At 36.4% G+C, this 21622-nt stretch overlaps 1 protein-coding gene across 3 annotated transcripts in view; it reads right to left on the minus strand.

The window, feature by feature from the left end:
* Positions 1–21622, minus strand: part of tafa5a (TAFA chemokine like family member 5a) — a 735510-nt gene that overhangs the window by 468013 nt on the left and 245875 nt on the right. Inside the window, exon 1 of one of the 3 annotated variants that reach the window (XM_039761074.1) lies at positions 4170–5611. The exons of the other annotated variants lie outside the window; for them this stretch is intronic. Within the exon in view, the coding sequence (XP_039617008.1) occupies positions 4170–4260 (91 nt within the window). The 5' untranslated portion in view covers positions 4261–5611. Of the gene's footprint in view, positions 1–4169; positions 5612–21622 lie in introns of those variants that run through there. 3 annotated transcript variants of the gene reach the window in all.

Genomic DNA, 21622 nt, shown 5'->3' on the forward strand with positions numbered 1-21622 from the left:
TCCTCATACTGAAGGAATAGCTTTCATCCCACACTGACAAAACAAAGCCATTAAACTCTCACCATTATCAGCCAATTCCCTATAAAAACAATTTCTTCTTATGGTTGTTGACTCTGGGACCTACCAAAAAAATGCCCATAAAGAGCAATGTGGCTAAAAATAAATATCAGGCGGAAAACACTCAAGTAATTCAAAATCTTATATTTGTTCCCCATGGAGGGGTTGGGGGCTTTTATGTTTTTGCTCATACTATGCCTGAACATATGTTAATATTTGAAATCTGAGAAAATATAAAATACTACAAATCTACCGTTAATGTAAATGAAAACTTAAATAAAATGGGACTTATAAAAAACACAATGACCAAGCAATTTAGAACTGCTCTATGAATGGTATATATAAATGTAATTAAAAAACAGTGATCCACCCATATATGATCAATCTTAAATGTTTGTGTTAGGTGAACTGGGGACTCTGAATAGGGAGTGCATGTGTCAAGAGAACTGATAACCTACCCTGGGTTAATTCCTGTATTGTGCCTTATGATAGTCGAGATAGACTCCAGCAGACCCCCACAAACCTGTTCAGGACTATGTGGGTTTGAAAGTGACTGACTGACTATGTGCATGGTATGTATAAATGTAATTGAATAATAGCGATCCATCCATCTATGATCAAACCTAGATGTTTGCGCTAGGTGAACTGGTGACTCTAAATTGGGAGTGTATACATCGAGACTCCCCACCCACAGGTAGTGCCTGAAGCAGCCAGGATAGGCACTGACCGCTGCAACCATAAACTGGATTAAGGAGGTTGGACAATGAATAAATGCTTAGATTATCCTAGTCAGAAACACAAGGAAAAGAAAAATGCCAACTGTAAAAATTACATGCAAAGCATAAAACAAACTCCAAGATTATGAAAGCATTTCGTGTCAACCAACATATATTGGCACAGTGTTCAAGTCAGAAAAATTAGTGCTATCATTATTTGTTATATTAAAAGGATTCTAGACATCTGACAAATATAAGAAAAAACGCCACAATATGAAACTGTTAATGTGCATCTTAAGGCAGAATAATTATGGGTGCCTACTATTTTTAAGAACCTGAGCTTACCAGTACATCTTGAGAAAAGCAAATTTGCCTTAACAATAGCAATGCATTTCCATAATAATTTGTAATACAGAATATTTACTATTACTATAAAATTAAACATGATGATGTAGGACTGTGAGATTTGGATTTTTCTCTGCAAATTGCTATCTATAGCCTATTGAGAAGCTACAAGTAGTTAACCTTCAGCACTGTGAAGTGTTCAGGAGGAAAACAGCTACTTTCATTATGAGGTCTGTCGCTATAAACATGTTTTGATATGTCAGTCATAGTATAACAAGGTGCTTCACAATGATAGATCCTCTCTTAAGAGTTTCGTTCAGTATGATTAAAGATTCACACTGTCAAATACTTTTTAAAATAAATCACACAATATATAACCAAATAAATAATCCCTGAGACTTTCAAACACTGCATTTTTCAGGAAGGTCAAGTTATGAATGCAATAATGACAAATCATCTTACATGAAATTTCCAAGTATTAAAATAAAAATTAAAAATCAAGTATAATAAATGCTTATGTGAAAATTAAATAATGAGACAATGTGCTCACCTTAACAACTGAAGTGCATACGTGAAAAGATAAAGGTAATCAATAAATAAAAGTGAATCACTGTTGTACAAGACCTTGATATCTTATTAATACTGAAAAAAAAATCATCATCAAAGCACACAAGAAGCTTGTTTTAAGAGTCCTTGCATGCTTTTAGCAGAAATAAACCTATGATATATTGTCCTCAAAGCCATTATTTTAAGAACATTGTTCTGCTGTCTAAAAGAATATTGTTTTCTCAAATAAATCATACAGCAGTGTTTAAAAATCACAGCAAAATGAATACATTTAAAAACTTCAAACAGATTGCTTGAATCTACTATAAGGAAACATCTTCTTTTCACCTCAATGCAATGAGATATGCATAGCATGAATTCAGTTTTATTGTTCTTCCACACAGAGATCCTTGTATTACTTTTAAAAAATACATATTTTTTTCTCTCTCTCTTGAAATGCAATTGGAACCAACTTATTAATTTCCCTTTTTATTCCGACATATCTTTTCTTCAGCAGTTCTGTTTAAGAACCCGTTAAAGAAAATGATTTTTAGTGCTATTAAAAAGCCACTTAAACTTATACTTAACCCCATCCTCAGAAAGGCCCAAAAGAAAAAGAACTTCAGTGATTTTTCTTAAATGTCTTAACAAAGTTGTGAAATTCACTAAATCTTCTTGTCAAATATTAGACAAGCATGGGACTGCAATTACATATCACAAAGCTTCTTTTTTATATATTTTACAGCTCACCCTTCCTTTTCACTGCTGAAAGACAGAGGAGACACAGAAGGAAAGATTAGCCAAAGAATGACCTGTATTTTCACACAAAAGCTTTAGTGTGGAAAAAAAGCAGCACCCCACCACATCTATTCTCTGAAGCCACCAAAATACAGAACTAAAAATGGCCTTTTAAAAACTTCCCACTCATCCAGGAACAAGTGCTGATTGTTCCCTAGCCCACTTACTTTGCCAGTAGACCACTGTCCATTAAAAATTAAATTAAGTTCCCCATCTGAAACTAAATAGAATTTCAGGAATGAAAAAAAGATAATGTGCAAATCTCTAATGTAAAACCTCAGCCTTTTAAGAGCTCCTTTTTAGAGATAAAAATGAACGAAGGGTCTTTTAAAGTCTGATTTCAGAAAATATAACACAGGAAACTAGTAGTGTTTCATAACATTTGGCTTTTTATGCATGCCATTTATAAATGTGCTAAACCAAGTGATGACACAAGTCACATTCAATAAACATCTTCTTGGCCTGTTTTCTTTACTTAGGAAACAAGAGGCCAAAGGAGTAAAATAAAATCCAGTGCAAATGTGCTCAGATGCAAAGTGTACTCATGTGTGTACTCTTGTGTGCGTGCTGTGTGTGTGTGTTTCACTTTAAACTATACAGAATTTGAATGCCCACCAAACAATGCAGCTGTCACAAATAAATGTATTAGCAACAAGTCTGGACAACAGCAGAAGCCCTAGCCTCTTCTTTTTTTATGTTACAAGATATCCTTGAATAACCATCTTAAAAACGTCTATCAGTTAATTGATAACTGAAGCAAATCTACAGACAGACAATATTAAAATAAAGACAAATGTGATACGCATTAGGAAGGCCTTAAGTTGTATTTAGCCAAATCTAGATCGTAAGCATACTGCCTCCTAAACATTGCACTTGCAGTATTTTTTTTTAAACCTTTATGAGACTGACACATTCTACCCTAAGATCAACACACATTTCATATTGATTCTACCTCAATTCTGTGTTGACCGGGAAAACAATATCATTTTTTTCTATTGCTCAATTCATTATAAGAATCCACGCCCCGAACATGATCCAATTTAAAGTTTAATGCAGCCTGACGGACATCATTATATCGGGAGCCAGGACTTTTAACATTACGCATTCAATTTCCTTAAGTTGTTTTCGCGATCACAAGTCTGTTTGCAAATAGTGCTATATTAAGATCAGAATAATTGCATTATTGACCTCACGGCTGGCCTCTTTAGAAGGACTCTAGTGCCATCTATTGAAGCGCAGCATGATATATAATTCAAAGAGGACAGGTTCAAAAGAGGTGTTTCTTTTTCCATCCAGTTACCTATCACTATTATTTCAGAATGCTTTGGGCTCAGCATTCGAATCTTTCGGGTGTATTTGTTTTTTATTTTGTTTCTTTTTCAAAATACCGTTTCGATCATTTACATGGAACTTCCATTTTGGAGCTCGGTAACATTCGAATATAATTCTTACTACCTCCTCAGAAAATGATGGAGAGATTTTGGGGTTTTATTTCTCACACAAATATGAAATCGCATCACCTTTGGCACATGCACCATTTTTCATGTATTATTTTTGGGCGTCTCCTCATTTGGCATTTACACTTAAGCCAGACATTTTCTACCCTGCGATGCAATTTTCATTTACATTGGAGGAACACTGCGATATCAGTTGCGCACCGCATCAGCAAAACAAATCGTCTTTGGAGGGGGAAAAAGAAAAACTTACCTTCTTTTAGGAAGTGCGAGCGGATCACAAAAATAACAAAACAGCAGATCGCCGCTCCAGCTAAAGCCCACACAGCTTTAAGGAGCTGCATCGTGCTCGGAATTTAACTCAACACCCCAAAAGCGATCCCTGGCGTATTCATAAAGCCTCCATCGTTCTCCCGAGAAGAAATAAATGTCAGATAGCAAGTAAAGACGAGGATTCGCTTGGGTATTCCCCCTGCTTAGTCCGTCTACGTGTTAGAAGTTAAAAGACGATAAAAAAACGAAGGATCCATGAATCTTCGTTTCTTCCACCCCCACCTCTTCTTCTTTCTTTTTTTTTAACAGATGCCCAAAGCCGAACCGCTTTTGCGCTGTCCGAAACCGCCGTCCTCAGTCTTATTTCTGCGTGTAGTGTTATAATGAAAGTGTCTCATAATACTAGGTGTCGAAACGGGGATTTCACGCTGAGTCTTCTCCCACTTTTTCTATTGTCTTGTATCCTTTACCTCGTTATTTCACTTGTCGGAGCAGCCACTGGCTCAGATCAGATGTAAATTATATTTTTTTTCCTCCAGAATACATCTGTTAAGTATGTAATGCATAACGTGTGTAGTAGCAGAGCGTAAAACGCGCTTATGTGCACGGGCTCCGTTGCACCAGTTGGCTACTTCACTGAGTTAGGTCTTCCTATTTTCCAGAAGGGGATCTCTTTTGACTGCATTCCTCACGCGCCCCAGCTTCAGTCTTTCTCCTAGTTACGCGCACACACACATCTACTCGCGCTGCTGCTTCTCTTATGCTGCATCTGCTCCATTTTACTATATGCTTTTACCTCATGGTTTTCATACGCTCTTGGCAGTGCATTTTAAAAGCATAACAAAACAGCACCAAGTAAGTCAGCACGTTTGTCGTCTGCCTTTAAATGTAAGGACAACTGCTCTTCCTAAGTAAGAACCTATTCCGAGTATACTGCGTAGTTTAATGACCACTCTCTTTCTCAGAGTCTATCAGCCTCTGATCTCTTGCTCTCTTCTGGCTTCTCATTCTCGCCCTTGTTATTTAAACGCGGCAGATACAGGCGCGACTTTCGCTCTACTCTCCCATGTGACGTCACGCAACCAACGCTCTCCCGGACACTTCAAACTTCGTCTCATCGTCCACTTTTGCACCTGCTTGTTCCTGCGATCCTCTGCAAGTTGACAGTTCTGGTGTAGTATAGGAGACCCTTCTACGTTAGCAAGGAAACGGCGGAGGGTGGTTTTGGGGAAGACGTAATGCTAAGGGACAGCGAAATTACTTGCACAATCATACCCGACTATTGGTCACTTTGGTAAAAAAAAGAAACGTGTGGGTTATTAGCATCCTTGCAATTATACAACCCCGATGTTAAGGTAAGTGCGCTCTCTTCTGATCGTTGTTGATATTTATTACTCCCGAGGCGGACTTGTTTTTTGTCACACTTGCGGCGTGTGTTTCTGATGTAATGTGAGAATGCGACTGATCAGTACGAGAAAATACTTACAGCTATCAATACACACCCTGCTGCAAGTCTTCTGCCAGTTAAGACTAACGTCTGAAATAAAGCAGTCATCAGCCTTCAATTGCAATCGTAAAATAAAACAAGGTTGGGCTCACCAGGAACATTAAATGCAATTATTTGGATGCTCATGCTGTCGAGTTGGTTGCAGAAGTAAATTTATAAGCAAGTCAAATGGTCGCTCCTATTATTGAATTTCTGTTACTACCCAACATTATGATATTATCCTTAAAAAATCTAACTGTCGTTTAACTTTGGAGCACTTTAAACATAATAGTAATCAGGCAAATCTGTAACTCCAGCGCCTCCAAATGATTTATTTACGCATAACAACCTCACGTTTTAAAAAAAACGACAGCTAGACTAGTTTTAAAATTTCATAGCAAAGTTGTAGTCAGTCAAAATGTCAGTCTAAATCTGCATTTTTAAGTACTTTTCTATTATCGTTCCGCTTATTCATTAGCTTGTTCTTCATACTGTATTCTCATAATATGTAAAAAAAAAAATTGGAGCACACATTGCCCAAAAGCGCTATATAATATAAAACTTTACTCGCGGCTTACTGATTTCAGTGTCATTTGAGTAAAACAATTATATTTTTCTGTGGATAATCAAATCGGCTAAATTGATGCACGTGTTTTAAGACTTCTGTTTAAAGAAGAGGTCTTCAATAATGATCATTTCTTCTCCACTGCAGAAATCAAATGGCCCTTTTTTTGATTATGCAGTGATGATAAATTGATCAGCGGCTATAACTACAGGGCAAGACATCTAAGTCCGTGACTGGTCGAATCCCCGTGAAATGGCACCGGAAGGGACAGTTGCAATTAAAATCCTTTTACTCATATCGTAATCGAAACGGCGAAGCGGAGCTGATTAGATTTTAGAATTCCCCCGAGAAGGCCAGCTGCTGTGTGTGGACAGAGTAAATCTGTCAAGCCATCCAATGCGTTGTTACTATTTGGTATGATTTGAACAAGTCGGCCTTATTCTGGACATTCGCAGAAGGTATAAGGTGAGGACAATATGCCACAGTACAGTTAGATATCGTTCCTTTAAAAGACAACCTAATCAAAGCCTTCCCACAGTTTGCAGACACCGTCATTGACTCCCTAACGCAAGGTTTATCACCTTACCTCCGTTTTAACGAGGGTACCCTTAAATCCAGCTTTGCATTTTATGACATTTTTAAAACAATCTGTAATGTTGGAATTCTGGTTAAATCCCTAAATCTTATTAAAATACGATCTAGTTTTGACGTATTATACTGACATTTTAAGATGTTGTCTCTCGGCACTATCTAATCGGGTTGAACAAATCTTTTTTTCAAAGTCTCACTGCTGGAAAGATTTTGCAAGATGCATCGTTATGTTTACCGTACATAATGTTAACTCAGGTTTACATTTAAGTATTTCATAACTAATTTCACCAGAAATTACGGCATTTACTGCTGTCCATGCGTTTGTGCAAAGAAAAAAAGTGTCACGTCAAAAGGAACCGAAAAGGAATTTGATTTCTGCCGGAATCAGTGTTTGGCAGTTCTGAATAAACTATTAAAAATTCGATGATCTCACAACATGCTTTATAATATTTATAGTTTTTAAATCTTTTAAACATACAGTATATTTGGTATATCTCCGCTATTCCCCTCAAATGTTCAACAAGACTTAAAAAAATGCAATAGTAATGTCCTAATGAATAGAAAAAAACGTTTCAGTTTATGACCTTAAATGCTCCTTTTTCCTTTTTTTTTTTTACCATTTTCCCTACATTTTATATTTGATACAAACATATATACAAAAAATACATAAGTATTGTTCGACAGTGGTTTAGTGGTTATTTTTGTTAGCTTACAATTTATACAGACATTGACTGGATAATTGTTTGAAAATACTATAGGTCTGTAGTAGTCCCCACATCCTCTTGATTTTTCTCTCACATTCAATATATGTGTGTTTTATGTAAATTGGGGTTTTTACTCTAGTTATTCTAGATTGGCTGATGTAATAAGCGTAACGCTGGGTATGAGTGGACCCTTGATGTATTAGTGCCCCCTAAGAGCTTTGTGACCTACTGTATGCTGATATTATACATTCCAACCAACCACAATGGCTTAAAAGTCATAAATAAATAAATAAATGAAAAAATCTTTCTACTGAAACAAAAAATAAAGAACAAATATAATTGTAATATTCAATTTAATATACTATATTTGTAACTAATTCAACAATTCAAAAAGCAGACTACTTTATAATTCATTAAGATACCTTAGTATATGTTGTAGTAATGAAAGCTGAAAAGAGACTTTCTCATAGTATCCTCCTCTAACTGCAGCCATTTAACCATTTTTTTATGACAGTGCCTCCCTTCTCCCTCCTTATCCTATGCCTCTTGATAAAGAAGGGTTGTAAAGTATCATCACTTCATGGCTAGGCATTCCCACTTACTAAATGGATGCTTCGCAATGAAGTTTAAGTACAACTTCAACAGAAAGTGAATGTCTAAACTATCCTGCTATATTTCTTGTACACACTCTTATATTACAGATGAAAATAAGGAAGAATAACACAGATTTAAAGAAGACCGTCATGGCTAAAAAGACTAAATGTTTGAGGTGTGATGGGCAAAACATGCGAACACAGAGGAGAGGGCTTTTTGCAGACTTTAGTTTTACACAACTTACATAGTAATTTTCCCTTCCATTCACAAAATTCCAGAGTAAACTGATGATACATACAGGTAGTAATCCACAGAAATAAATCCAAAATGATTAGCTTTGCTTTGTCCTGTATTATGTTGCAATTCCTATGGCACACTACTAATGTGTATTTTAAGTATACTCATTACTTGAGTTTTCTGTTACATTGATCAGTTGTTCAGGTTGCATTTTAATATTAAGTATATATGTACAGTACTTTGAACATATTTCTGAAAAATCTATATATTTTTAAAATGTGGATTTGTTTGATCATTTTACCCACATTAAATTGCTTTAGAAAGTATTAATTTGGCTCTGTATCCATTTTATGAAATAACTGTTTCCAGCCCTGGATCATGGGAAATTGTAGTATATCCTGGCATTTTTAGAGCCCATGCCACTTTTTACAAGGCACTCACGGAGTTACATTATCACATGCTAAGGTAAAAAAGAGTAACCAACTGACTTAAGTTGCTAGAGGAAATTTAAGGAAATATGAAGCGAGTCCTTCAATACCTGTGCCTAACGTAAGGCAACTTGATAGCAATCAATAAGAAACTGAAGTCCTGTGAGATGGCAGCATCACACATTCATTCTGTAACTACCTGGGCAAAAAAAAAAAAATCAAAGCTTTGAGTCAGATTTAATAATTTGTAATTTAAGTTGGCCTGTGCACATTAAACCCATGTACAGAGGTCTTTGTTGTAAAAAGCAAAGTTTCTTTGGATTTACACTTTTTATTAGCTTTGTCCATAGAGTAGTTTATTGAATTGAACGCAGCATGTTTCACAGATGGAAAGCACAGCCCTCCTTTTCATACAGATGCAGTCACAATGCAAGATGACTTTGAAGATGTGTACATATTTGAAGCATTTACTTCTATTTTGTTGTGAAGCGTTTAACTTCCGGGCTGGAGGATCTTTGTCCTTGAGAAGCATAAAACATTATTGATTCAATTAAACACCAAAGAAAAACCCTTCAATTAGATGTGTCTTCACAGCTCGTGTGCCTTGAAGGCAGAATAGAAAAAGAAGTTTGATTTTGCATCTTCTGAAGGGAAGGGAAAGGTGACCAGGTTCAATATCTAGCTTCTTATTTTTGAGAACATTTAGAACATCAAACTTTAGAGATGCTGGGGGTTTTCATCATTTTATAATGGTGCCATCAGGATCTCCTCAGTATCAGGAACAAAATACTGCCAGACTACTAAATTTTATGTAAATTAGCAGCTTTTATTTTAAATCCAACAAGACAAAGTGTCAAAGTAAAAACACAGCAAAACAGTCACATATTTGCCCTACAGTGGCCTCGGCTGTTTATGCACTCTGCTTCTGGTCCTGCTCATGCTGACAAAAAGGAACTCTGGAATCTTTCAAGTGCTCCTAGTTTGCATGCTCTTAGCAGAAAATGGCATTTGTTCATCACTTGTGATTTCACTTCTAAGGTCAATGGTAGCATCCTTGTACCATACCCAGCCCACAGAATAGAGGCAAGGACAGAAGGATGTTCCATTTTCAACTTTCTTGGTATGTAAGAGAAAGCATTTCTGTCACATCCTCAGCATTAGGAACATAAGCCTAGATCTGGTGATAAAGACTTAATTAAAGATGGAAAGTGTTGTGTTTTCAGTGATCTAAATGTTATGCATAAAGAATAGTGGCTCTGTTTATTTGGCTACACAATGTTCTAACACAACTGTTGTGGTCAAAATCAAGCAGGATCAAACAGCTGAGTGAATACTATCAAATTGTCTAAACTGCACAGTAACAACAAATATATAAAAATGAAGAAAGTGCTATACAGTCGTAAGTTAAGAGATTTGTAATTGTTTGCATGAATTTTGTATCCAAGGAGAATGCTAACCCAATGTGGTGCACAAATAAATGTCATATTTTAAAACACAGACATACTCACAGAGGGGCAATTTATAAGGACAAGTAGGTTTTAGTGCGTCTCAATATGTGGGCTTCATGCTGTGCAGCAAACTCACAGTAACATCCTGCTCCTTCTATAGTAACAGTAGTGCCTTCATATTTTATTGGGTTAAATTTTGGGATCTAAAAGTATATTTGTGTTCATTCATTTACAAGGAAAAAAGTAAAAAAAAAACTCAAGGTGAAGACAAAATTCTGCAGAACTTCAACGTTTAACTACCAATAAAATCTGCAAAAAAATCTACAGACCACAGCCAAGGTTATCAAAGAACATCAATCAACATTTACATTAAGTGCAACTTTTTGAACTTACAAAATCTGTTTTTTGATTATTTAACTAGTTTAGAAGAATATGAGCAAATTTTCTTTTAGTTTCAAATTAGAGGTTTTTTATGCAGCCAATGAAACACACAAATTGCAAGAGAGAAGAATATATATTTCTATTCACTGAACTAGCTACATTTAAGTAAACATATTAGCAGTAACTTGTTTTAGACTAAAGACTCCAAGTAGTATGTCAGACAGCAATGAATCTTACACTTTGAGGAGTGGCACCTAGATGATTAGTCACTTTGTATACCCATTTATTTTAAGTACATGCATCAGACAACAGTACAGTAGGAGAAACCCACCTTGATGCCCTGGTAAGTATGCAAACCACTAGGAAGAATTATACCTCATAGATTTATGACGTTTCCCATATGAAATTAGTCCAAGTCCTCTAACCAAATAAGAAATGGTGAATGGTCATTAAAGCTAGGAAAATTACTCCTAAACTACTGGTATCAGTACCGGATCCCATATAGGTATCAAGGCTCCATCTATCAGGCCATACTATTGACTGGCAGGAGGAAAAGTAAGGCCAGAGTCAAGAGGAGGAAATACTTTGTTCAGAGTGTAAGTGGATCAGGTGCCCTAGTAAGCAGACAGGAGTTCAATGCCTGTCACAGTCAGGCCCCAAAGTGAATTTTTTTTTTTTTTTAAGTTTGTGCTTTCCATTTAATTATCCCACCTTATTTTTATTAAATTATTCATTGATTTATTATTTTGGTCACTTTTCTCATTTTGGGATTTGAACAAGAACATCCAATTCTGTCAAAACATACAGTGGATGTTATGATGTGGCTTCAGGTCATCCATAATTATATAAAAAAAGGCAAATAAATCAAATAAAGGTTTACTTATACCAAATAAGGAAAGATAATACCACATCAGGGAAGTACAAAGAGCTCTGGACACCTCTACACATAATCAGCCGATTTTCTGTTTATGAGGTGTGGCTGTTGTAGATTCCACCAAATTACTGGACAAATACAATACTGAAACATCTTTTGTATCTCTCTTACCACATTTGTGACTTCTCTCCCTCCTGTGAGTTGATCTTTTGCAAAAAAACCTGTCCTTTACAGTCTATGGTCACAGTATTCTGGGGCTTTATATGTTCATCACATGATCCTGTCGAGAATTGCACTACTGTCAAATGCAGGTCTACCTTTAGTCTATTGACATCAACTGATAATACGTTTTGTTCCAAGTCACTCCTTCCCTTGGTCTCTGCTGAAGCCCTTCTCCTCAAGATGGCCGGGACACTCTACAGATACAAAGGATACACTGCCCCCTGGCAGAAGCAAGTTATGTTTATGGCATTTGCAATCAAGTATCTCCTTTGATTTGTTCCGTGCAACTCCAGAATTGACATCTCAACCCACTACTATATAAACAAATGGACCCAGAAGGCAGAATTGTTTTAATCATTTAAAATCAAAAGTTTATTAAACTTCCTTTTTGCTTTCATAACCATTCCACCTTAAAAAGTTCTGATCTTAAATATAATTAATTCACGCACATTTTTTGAGTATGTGAATCTAGTAAATCCTCCTCTTTTGGATCTTCTACCAGCTGATAACTTTAGGAGTTAATATCTTTAAAATTTTACAGAATATGCTGATACTTTTTAAAAATGAAACTGTAACATATTTCTTTGATGCCAAATGAAAAATCACTTCATTGACTAACCTTAAACCAGTCTGATCCTTAATCACTTTATAAAGGAAGCATATTCAATAAAGATATTTGACGAACAGAATATCTTTGATTAAAAAGTTTTACAACTATCAAACAAATCTCACAGCTTTCTGTTTTCCAACAAAGTCCATCCATTCATTATCCAACCCACTTTATCCTAACTACATCATGGGGGTCTGCTGATGCCAAACCCAGCCAACACAGGGAGCAAGGCAGGAAACAAACCTCAGGCAAGGCGCACAAACACCCACACACTAGGGACAATTTAGGATCGCCAATGCACCTAACCTGCATGTCTTTGGACTGTGGTAGAAAGCCGGAGTACCCGGAGGAAACCCACGCAGACACAGGGAGAACATGCAAACTCCACACAGGGAAGCGAACCTGGGTCTCCTAACTGTGAGGCAGCAGCGCTACCCACTGCACCACCGTGCCGCCCACTCCAACAAAGTCTCATCTTCTAAAGTATTAGCATAGATTTTATAAACACATGAAGGTATAGCCATAGTGTTCAGTAGCTGTAAACATATATACAATATATATATATATATATATATATATATATATATATATATATATATATATATATATATATATATATATATATATATGCTGTATATGTCCACAATCTTGTTTTCACAACTTAGAGGGAGTGGCGGATGTCAGCCGACTGGCCAACCAACCACAAGTGTTACCTGGTAGGTAACCTACCAAATATCAGGTTGTGATATATAAAAAATATGTGTATATTTCTTTTTATTCTGATATACTTTGTTAATCCCCGAGGGGAAATGGTCTTTTTATATGACCATTTATTTCATTTAATCATCACAATCAATAAGTTGAAATTCACAGAAAAATGTGATATAATTTTCTAGTCAGGTTAATGTGTCAGCCATCAGAATTTTAAGTAAAAATAAATGGCTTGGAACTGACATGTAGCAAAAGGACAGAAAATGATGACAAACATATAAAACAGGTTGTTCCATCTCCTTAAGCAAAATGTACTAGCGTCTTGAGACAGACCATCATAAGGGAACCATAAGAACAGTTGATACCTCAGGATACCTGTCATTTTCTCTTTGCAGAAAGGCACCAGAAGTACGTTGCCCATGGCCTGCCCCTTAAAAACAACAAATCCATGAGGACCAACCTCACACTCAAGGAGGTTAAAAGAGAGCTGAAGGACCATCTCTTTCAGTCACCCTATCATTAAGGAATATAAAAGTAAGCAAATGAAGGTTAATATAAATAAAATGTATTATTATTATTATTATCATTATTAATGTTCATCAATATTGTCACAACAGAAAACAAGTTTGAAAGTCTAGAAAACCAGCCAGCCACAGGGTGCAAGGCAGGAAACAAACCCCGGGCAGGGTGCCAGCCCACCACAGGGCAGACACACACACACACACCAAGCACACACTAGGGACAATTTAGGATCGCCAGTGCACCTAACCTGCATGTCTTTGGACTATGGCAGGAAACCGGAGCAACTGGAGAGAGAACATCCTAGAAAACCAAGTATGATAAAAACAAGTCCAGTAGAAATTATACCCCACCATTGGCATTTTTTCTCCAGAGACACTGCTGATTGCAGTTTTTGTTTTCCTCTCTTCCACTGTCAACAATTAATTAATGGACAGATATTATAAGGCTCCATATATGTTAATCGTTTTCGAACTTTCATAGAACTCCCTGTTTTCAGCTCAGCTTAATTCTAGACTTGCATTTCATCTCCTAGTCGTTTAACCCTGACTGCCGAGTTAGTTAGTGATTTTAAATTGATGTATTATTGTCTTAAAGATGATGGCCTTGCTTGGGGAGTGGATGTCGGCTGTGTCATCTGATTAAATTGGTTTGACTATGTATGCAAGTTCAAAGCCAACAATTTAACCTTTTGAGGGCAGAATAATTTTTTCCAAAAAATTCAGTTTTCTGAACAGCACACAAAACAATAGTTTCACATGTAAATCAATATAAAATGTCTGTTGCTGTGTGCACCAGTTTGCCATCTCTTCTGGATCGAGTCACTCATAGGCAGCATGATGGCTGGTAGGGATGTGCGGCAGGCTGGCTGCCAGGTTGTATTTGCATGGTGGGGATGGCAGCGGCAATGATGATTACAGTGTAATGCAATCTAGTTTGTACCTCCTGTCATTATAAGTGATGGTCCACCAAGGCAAACATTGCCATAGGTGCATCAGCTGCAGGAGCGCGTTCAGCACCACAATCACCTGGGGACCGATCAGCTGATGTGGATATGTCACTTTAATTTTTGATCTCGATCTCCAGATCACTTCACCATCGTACCATTTTTGCTGTTGTTTGATCTTCACTACTCACACAAGCACAGGGAATCTTGGTCAGACCAACCACACTTCCTTCTAGCAAAAAGAGTCAAACTAAAATGTAACGGTGGGTTTTGTCACCATGTTCAGTTGATTACCACCCTCAACAACTCCTGTTGAGAAAAGTCGACATTAGGGAGATAAGAAAAGAAAAAACTGTTGGAATTTTTTTTTATTATACTGTGATATAAATATTTTCTGTTTATTTTACTACAAGATTTGTTTCGTTCAGTGAACTGTGCTGCATTCATGTGCTATGGCTCAGATGGAAATGTCATATGAACGCCCTTCAGACTGGTAGCTTTCAACAGGACAATTTATAGAAAATAAATGATAACAATAATAACTGGACACTGTACAGGGTTATTTCCTGTTCCTGATGTTGCCAGGATAACCTCTGGCTTCTACTTTCCTGAAATGGATCTAAAAAGGTTTAAGAATGCTATGTTGAAAATCTAATTTAATGTTTAAACTTTGATTATCCTTTTAGTAACAGAAATTGTCCCGTAGAATTTCATTGAAGATAAAGCTAGCGCCACAGTAAAAATACTAGAGTCATAACTCTGCTGTGTGTAAAGAGGCAGTGTATCAGTCATTGTTGTTATAATGATCGCCCATTGGATGACATGACCAATATTTACCAATTTCACATTTCATGCTATGTGCATAAAATAAGTGTGATAATCAAATAGGGGAAGCATTTTTATTTTACACACCAGCAGCAAGTGACATTTTTAAAATTCCTGATGAGCTAATAGACTCTGCGGGAGTCAGTTGGACTAATTGCATTGTAGTAGGCACAGATGGAGCCACAACTGTGACAGAAAAGCACTGAGATATGGTGCAAAAATAAAAGATGTTGCTCCTCATGCCATTTCTGCAGAGTCTTTAGCATCGTGAAGAATTGATACTGGCTTTAATAAAGTGCTAAATATAGCTACGTGTGTGCTTTGAATTTTTAAAAATGCAACAGCCGTCTATTTTGGATGCTTTGCTGCTTGCTGGGAGGAAATGGGAACAAACAACCAGTGGCTTTTACACACACAGAGATGAAATGTTTAGCACGGGTCAAAGTTCACATGTAACTATCACTTCAGTATTAGGCAAGAGCTGTGTAAAGATGAATGTGAACAGTTAGCAAGAGTTGATACATGACATTAATGGCTAACTTAGCCACATTAAAAACCATACTCATTCAAAAAATAGATATCAATAATACCCCAAATACATTCTTCCAGAAAAAATGTTAAATAGAAAACAAAAAAAGGTTCAATGCATGTGTGATTGATGCCTTACTTTGAAAACAAACTTGGATATCAAGGTTATCTAATATTATGTCAAAGCATGTCACTCAGGGGAATTCCAGCAGATGCTGCAGTTTTTTCGTGGAAACATCACAAGAGTTACTTATGGAATTATAAATCTTTCATTGTGAATGTTGAGACCTTTCTAGCCATTTCTCATTTGAGACTCCAGAAGGAGCTTATTGACATTTAATTTGATAGCAACCTGTGGGTTTTTTTTCTATGAAATGCCACTAGACATATTCCAGTCTGAGTGTACTGACCAGTATAAGACAGCTTCCACATGTAGCCAGTAAAACATCATCCCATACAGTACCACATTTTTATGTGACACAGGTACAATGTCTGCCATAGAAACAGGAGGTGAATTTGAATTTTTTAATTACTGTTTTATTGGCAAGAACAGATCACAAACTCAGTTATTAGCATATAGTAACATTCCAATAGTAATCCCCTGGGTACACTCCCAATCACTTCTCCATAGTCATTAATTTAATCTGCTAGTTTTCCCACACACAACCTCATCAATGTCTGTCGCTTCAAAAAGGAAATTCTAGAAACAAAATCACGACTCCCACCTCCACAGAACAGTAATCAATTAATAAAGGATTTTAGTTACTTCAATCCAAAGATTGATACATGTATTGGATTGTCTCAGCAATGAAGTTTTATCAATATTTAATATGTCACCGTAGGCTGTGTATTCAATAAGACGCAAATAACATGGATATTCTTAGAGCCAGTGAGTGGCACAGCATCCAGTTCAATGAAACAGGCATACAAATGTCAACATGGTCTCTTATGAAAACCTAAAGAATGTATTAATAATAGAGTTCTGCTTTCCAGATTTTAAGGAGTAAAACTAAAGAAAAAAAAGGCTAACATTTAAATTGTATTTCTTTTAATGTAACCAATAGTGCTGGAAATTACCACAAATTTGTGACTGTTAATTATCTATTGGGCAAAAATCTTAAAGAAAAGTCATACTAGAGGACAGAAAATAATCCCACCGTCACAAAGAGTTAAGTGTTTGTACTTACTTACTTATTTAACAGTACATCATTCCTTCAGCAACCATGAATCTCTTCCACCTGACCCAGTCACTAGCAATGTACTTCACTTCATTCCTGCTCATATTTCCACTTTATAACAATCTCATTCTCCTCCATGAATGTTTAGATCTTCCTCTTTTCTGTCCCTTGTTTATTCCACTACAGCATTACCTTACAAGGCCCCTATCATCTTTCTGTAATGAAAGTCCAATTCAACCAAACCTGTGTCTTTATTCTTTGATATAAAATCTTCCTAGTTTGTTATTTTCTAAAGTTACTCATTTGAGATTACCTTAGATCACCAGAGTTTCCATATGTGTCACAAACCACAATAAACATATGTAGCTTTGTGTGTGTAAAAAGCATATGTAAAAGCCAATAGATGAATGGGGCAAAAGCCACCCTTTATTTGAGACTGGGATGGTAAGTAAAAAGGTAAATTGCCTGAATAATTCCGTTACAGGTTATTGTTGATAGCCATCTACAGGATGTGGATGTTTACCTGTCTCACAAAAGAGTCACCTGCTTTGAAAATCAAACGACTTTGATTGATATCTCATCCACATACAGCACTGTGAGAACAGAACTGCCTGCTTCCTTAGAAAAGGTATTTATTTGGTTTGAAAATGAATATGTTCTGGGGACATTGGTCTCAAATCAGGATACAGTGGTATATGTACTTCTTGATAGTGATTAACAGTACTATTTTTTAACCAATGAAAATGTGTATGCACTACTGTTAGGCAAAGGAAATTGGTATGTAGCATTGTTTAATCGATCATCATGTTTATCTAGGCAGAGACTGATGTAGTTATACACCTCTGGGCAAATCAGTATAAAATGAAGTATGGTCAGTGATTCTTAACCGTAGCCTGTTTCTTTTATGATTTTGGCACCTTACTACTGCAGCTACACCATGTAGCTACCTTCTTCAGAGACAGCACTGCCAGTATAGGTGAAATGACCCACACTACTATCCACTTTGGTTTCTAAATTATTGGTGTCATTAATATTATTTATTCACCTCTCTACCGTCTTGCTTGGGTTAATATGAAGACTGACCCTTTTTGATTCGCATTATAGATCTTCTGCTGTACTTAACCCTGCATACTGCTGTACTTATCAGACAACAAACAGATATCATCAGTAGGTCTTCTAAAAATTGTTTCAGTCCACAAGATATTCCTTTGAATGTATGTCCCTTAAAGTGCATTTCATTAGAAATTCAAGGATTATTAAAAACAAGATCAACAAGAGAGGACATTCTTGCCAGACACCCCAGAGTATTTTTAAAGCCTCACTAACTTCAACATTAGGCAACACCCTACACTGGAAGTGCATGTGCAAGTACACAATACTTATATATACATACTTATATACATGGCATATGCATCTTATCACTGGGCTACAAATAAATGCCCATCATATAACTGTTAGAAACAGAGGGCGACTATATACATAACCTGGTTTTGAAATATTTATTCTTTCATATGAACATACATTTCTATTTATCATCATGCTACTTGGCTTTCTTTTCCTTTTTTTATTTTACGTATTATACAGTCTTGCTTTTTGTTTTTGCTGTAACGCTGTATCAGTCTGTAAGAAAAGTATTTCTTGGCCCCGTTGAGAGAAGCATAAAAAAGTTCTTTGTTTCCAAAGCACAAATGCACATGCTTAATGTTAAATACCAAGACAATACAATCTTAAAGTTATAAAACCATTTGTTTTGTGGCACTTGAAAACAACACAACCACTGAATCCTGGATACGCAAACACTCACAACTGCTGATCTGCTCATCCCTGGGAAGTTTGAAAACCTTTGACCCTCCAAATTTCTACATGTGCCAACACCACTTGGAGAAGATGACACCTGGAACACTGACAACACCTCAGCAACAGAGAAGACAGACAGAATGAGCTGCATTCACCCTGCCAACTGCCTGAATGAGGTTTCCTGACACAGCTTTATGTGGACTGCATGCTGATTGATTCTTTAATAATAATTTGTATTGTTATTTTACTTCCATTGTGGTTTTAAGGCAGCACTGTAAGCAGAACTACCTTTTCATAGTGCAATGTTTCCCAAACTCGGTCCTAGGGACCCCTGTGGCTGCAGGTTTTTGATCCAACCAGCTTCTTTTTTTAATTGAACTCCTGGGCTAATTAAGTGAACTGATATTTCCCAAGTTCTGTGTTTAGAGAACTAATATAGAAATTAGAAAACTAAGTTTGCGAAAAAAAATATTAAAATGTACCAAGTAGTTATATAGGAATGTTTTTTGTTTTCTTTTTAACAGTATTTTCATCTTGATTTTCATTCTACTTTTCTAGGTGTTCTAATTGTTTAATTAATCCATTATTTACTAATTAGTGGGTCTGACTCTAAAGTAGTTGTAGCCTTTGATTATTCAGTGTTGTTTGCCTGGGTGTCTGATCTGCTTGTTTTAAATTGTCATTATTAAGATACAACGAATGGGGAAAAACTGCACAGAGAAAGGGCAAAGTATAATGAAATCAACAAAAGAGAGTTAAGCATTTAAATCTATAGCAAAAGCACAAATATTTATAAATGTCTTATAAATGTAAAAATCATGCTGCTGTGATTTTCTCAATGTCGAATAAAAGAAAAAAAAATACCAGCTAATTAAATGAAATCAGTCTTATCAGGTGTTGTCACTGATTAAGAATCCGGTTGGAACAAAAACCTGCAGCCACAGGGGGTCCCCAGGACCGAGTTTGGGAAACACTGTCATAGTGCATTCACCGACACTGAACTGGTCCATTCGTGGAGCTAATGATCCCTGCTGGGTATGTCAATGCAATATACAGTAGATAACAAAAATCTGGATTACAGAAAGACTTCTGGAGATTTACATCTTGAAGCTGGAATGATTCTGGCATATCAGTTCTCTCACCTGGGGTACCTTTTTTTGGAAAATAATAAAGAAAAACAAGGTTGAGTTTGTGCATAATGACAAGAAAATAATTGACGGCCACAGAGGTAAGGGAAATGATTCAAAGAAATGTAGATGAAAGGAGCAGAAGCACATATGAACAAACAAAAAATATAAAGCAAACTACAAACAAGGCCCATCTTTGAGAATAAGTATTAATGGGAAAATGTCATTTGGGTAAATTGGTGTATGGATGGAAGTACACTGTAGAAATCTGCGTCCAAACATAAGCCTTATTTGCTGAAGGATGCATCATTAGCCCAAATTGTTGTGATAAGCAGACGGTTTAAGAGCTGTTTACACAGTAAAAAAGCTGAAAAGTGATGACATAAAAGCCTTATTGTGAAAGATTACTGCCACACATTGATTGACAACATTATTGGCAGGCACCAGCAGAAAGCGTCATACTGCCTGAGTTTAAGATTTCATACAAGCTCCTAGATTGGAAAAACACATAGGTGACAGGCTGTCAGTCTGTGTTTCACTTTTTAAATGTGAAATATTAACAGGTATGAATCTGTCACAAGCTGGAAAAATTACTATACAGAAAGGCTAAAATAACATTCCCAGACCCACTTAATGCAATTCATAAGCACAGGGGACCACAGTACATTCCAGAAACACTCTGGATAAGGCAGGATTCAACCATGAATGGGGGTCAGGTCCTACTCCTGCAAAAATCCACACTCACAAAGGGCCAACTAACATTAACCAGTTAATCTAAACCATAAAAACTAGAGCACCTAGAATTTGAAGTCAGTGCTATGAACCTGCGAAGCTACGCTGATCACTGTGTCGCCTTACAGAAAAGTATACACTAAAACACTTGACTTAAAGAGACAAAGGGGATTCAGAGGGGAAACATATTAAGAAGCATTGGCATAAGAGGTGAACATTGCAGTTTTTGCAGCAGCAACCCGGGCGATTTGTACCATGAGGATTTCATTCTTGCTCAACATAAAATAGATACAATAGTCCACTACCCTAATAAATTTAATATTCCGAGTTTTTTTCATCATTCTGTGCAAACTGCATTTAACAAAAGTAAAAGGAGATTCAGCCTTTAACACAAATTGGTGACATTTATCTAGGAAATGTTTTGAAAAGCTAGATAATGCAGGGGTTACCAACCTTTTCCATGTTAAGGTCCCCCTAAGAGATTTACCTTAAGGCTGAGGACACCATATCTATCGCCATCCAAAATATGACATATCCCACATGTCTACTGTATAATAAACTGCTATACCTGTTAAGTGCATGTAACAAAACAATATAAACCAAGGCACTTTGACTATGGAAAAAATAAACTGTTCATAATAAATAAATATATGAAACTCACCCTAGGCATAGTGAGACTTTTGGGCTTGGATGTTCTTGCATGTTTTGTCCACTCTGGGTTGTAGCTGGCTTAGCACCAATCTCAAATCATTTTCCACATTTAGACGTACTCTGTTTTTGTTTTTCAGTATTTTCAATGCAGAAAAACCTGCCTCACCACAGGTATTTTGTTCCAAATGGTAAGAGGTATCAGATGGCTTTTTCGCTCAACCCCGGGTATTGCTTTCTAAGATTGCTCCAACATTCTGTTAGGGAAATGGCAGAAATTGC

Source organism: Polypterus senegalus, chromosome 8 (genome assembly GCF_016835505.1).
Source record: "Polypterus senegalus isolate Bchr_013 chromosome 8, ASM1683550v1, whole genome shotgun sequence".
NCBI classification, from domain to species: Eukaryota; Metazoa; Chordata; class Cladistia; order Polypteriformes; family Polypteridae; genus Polypterus; species Polypterus senegalus.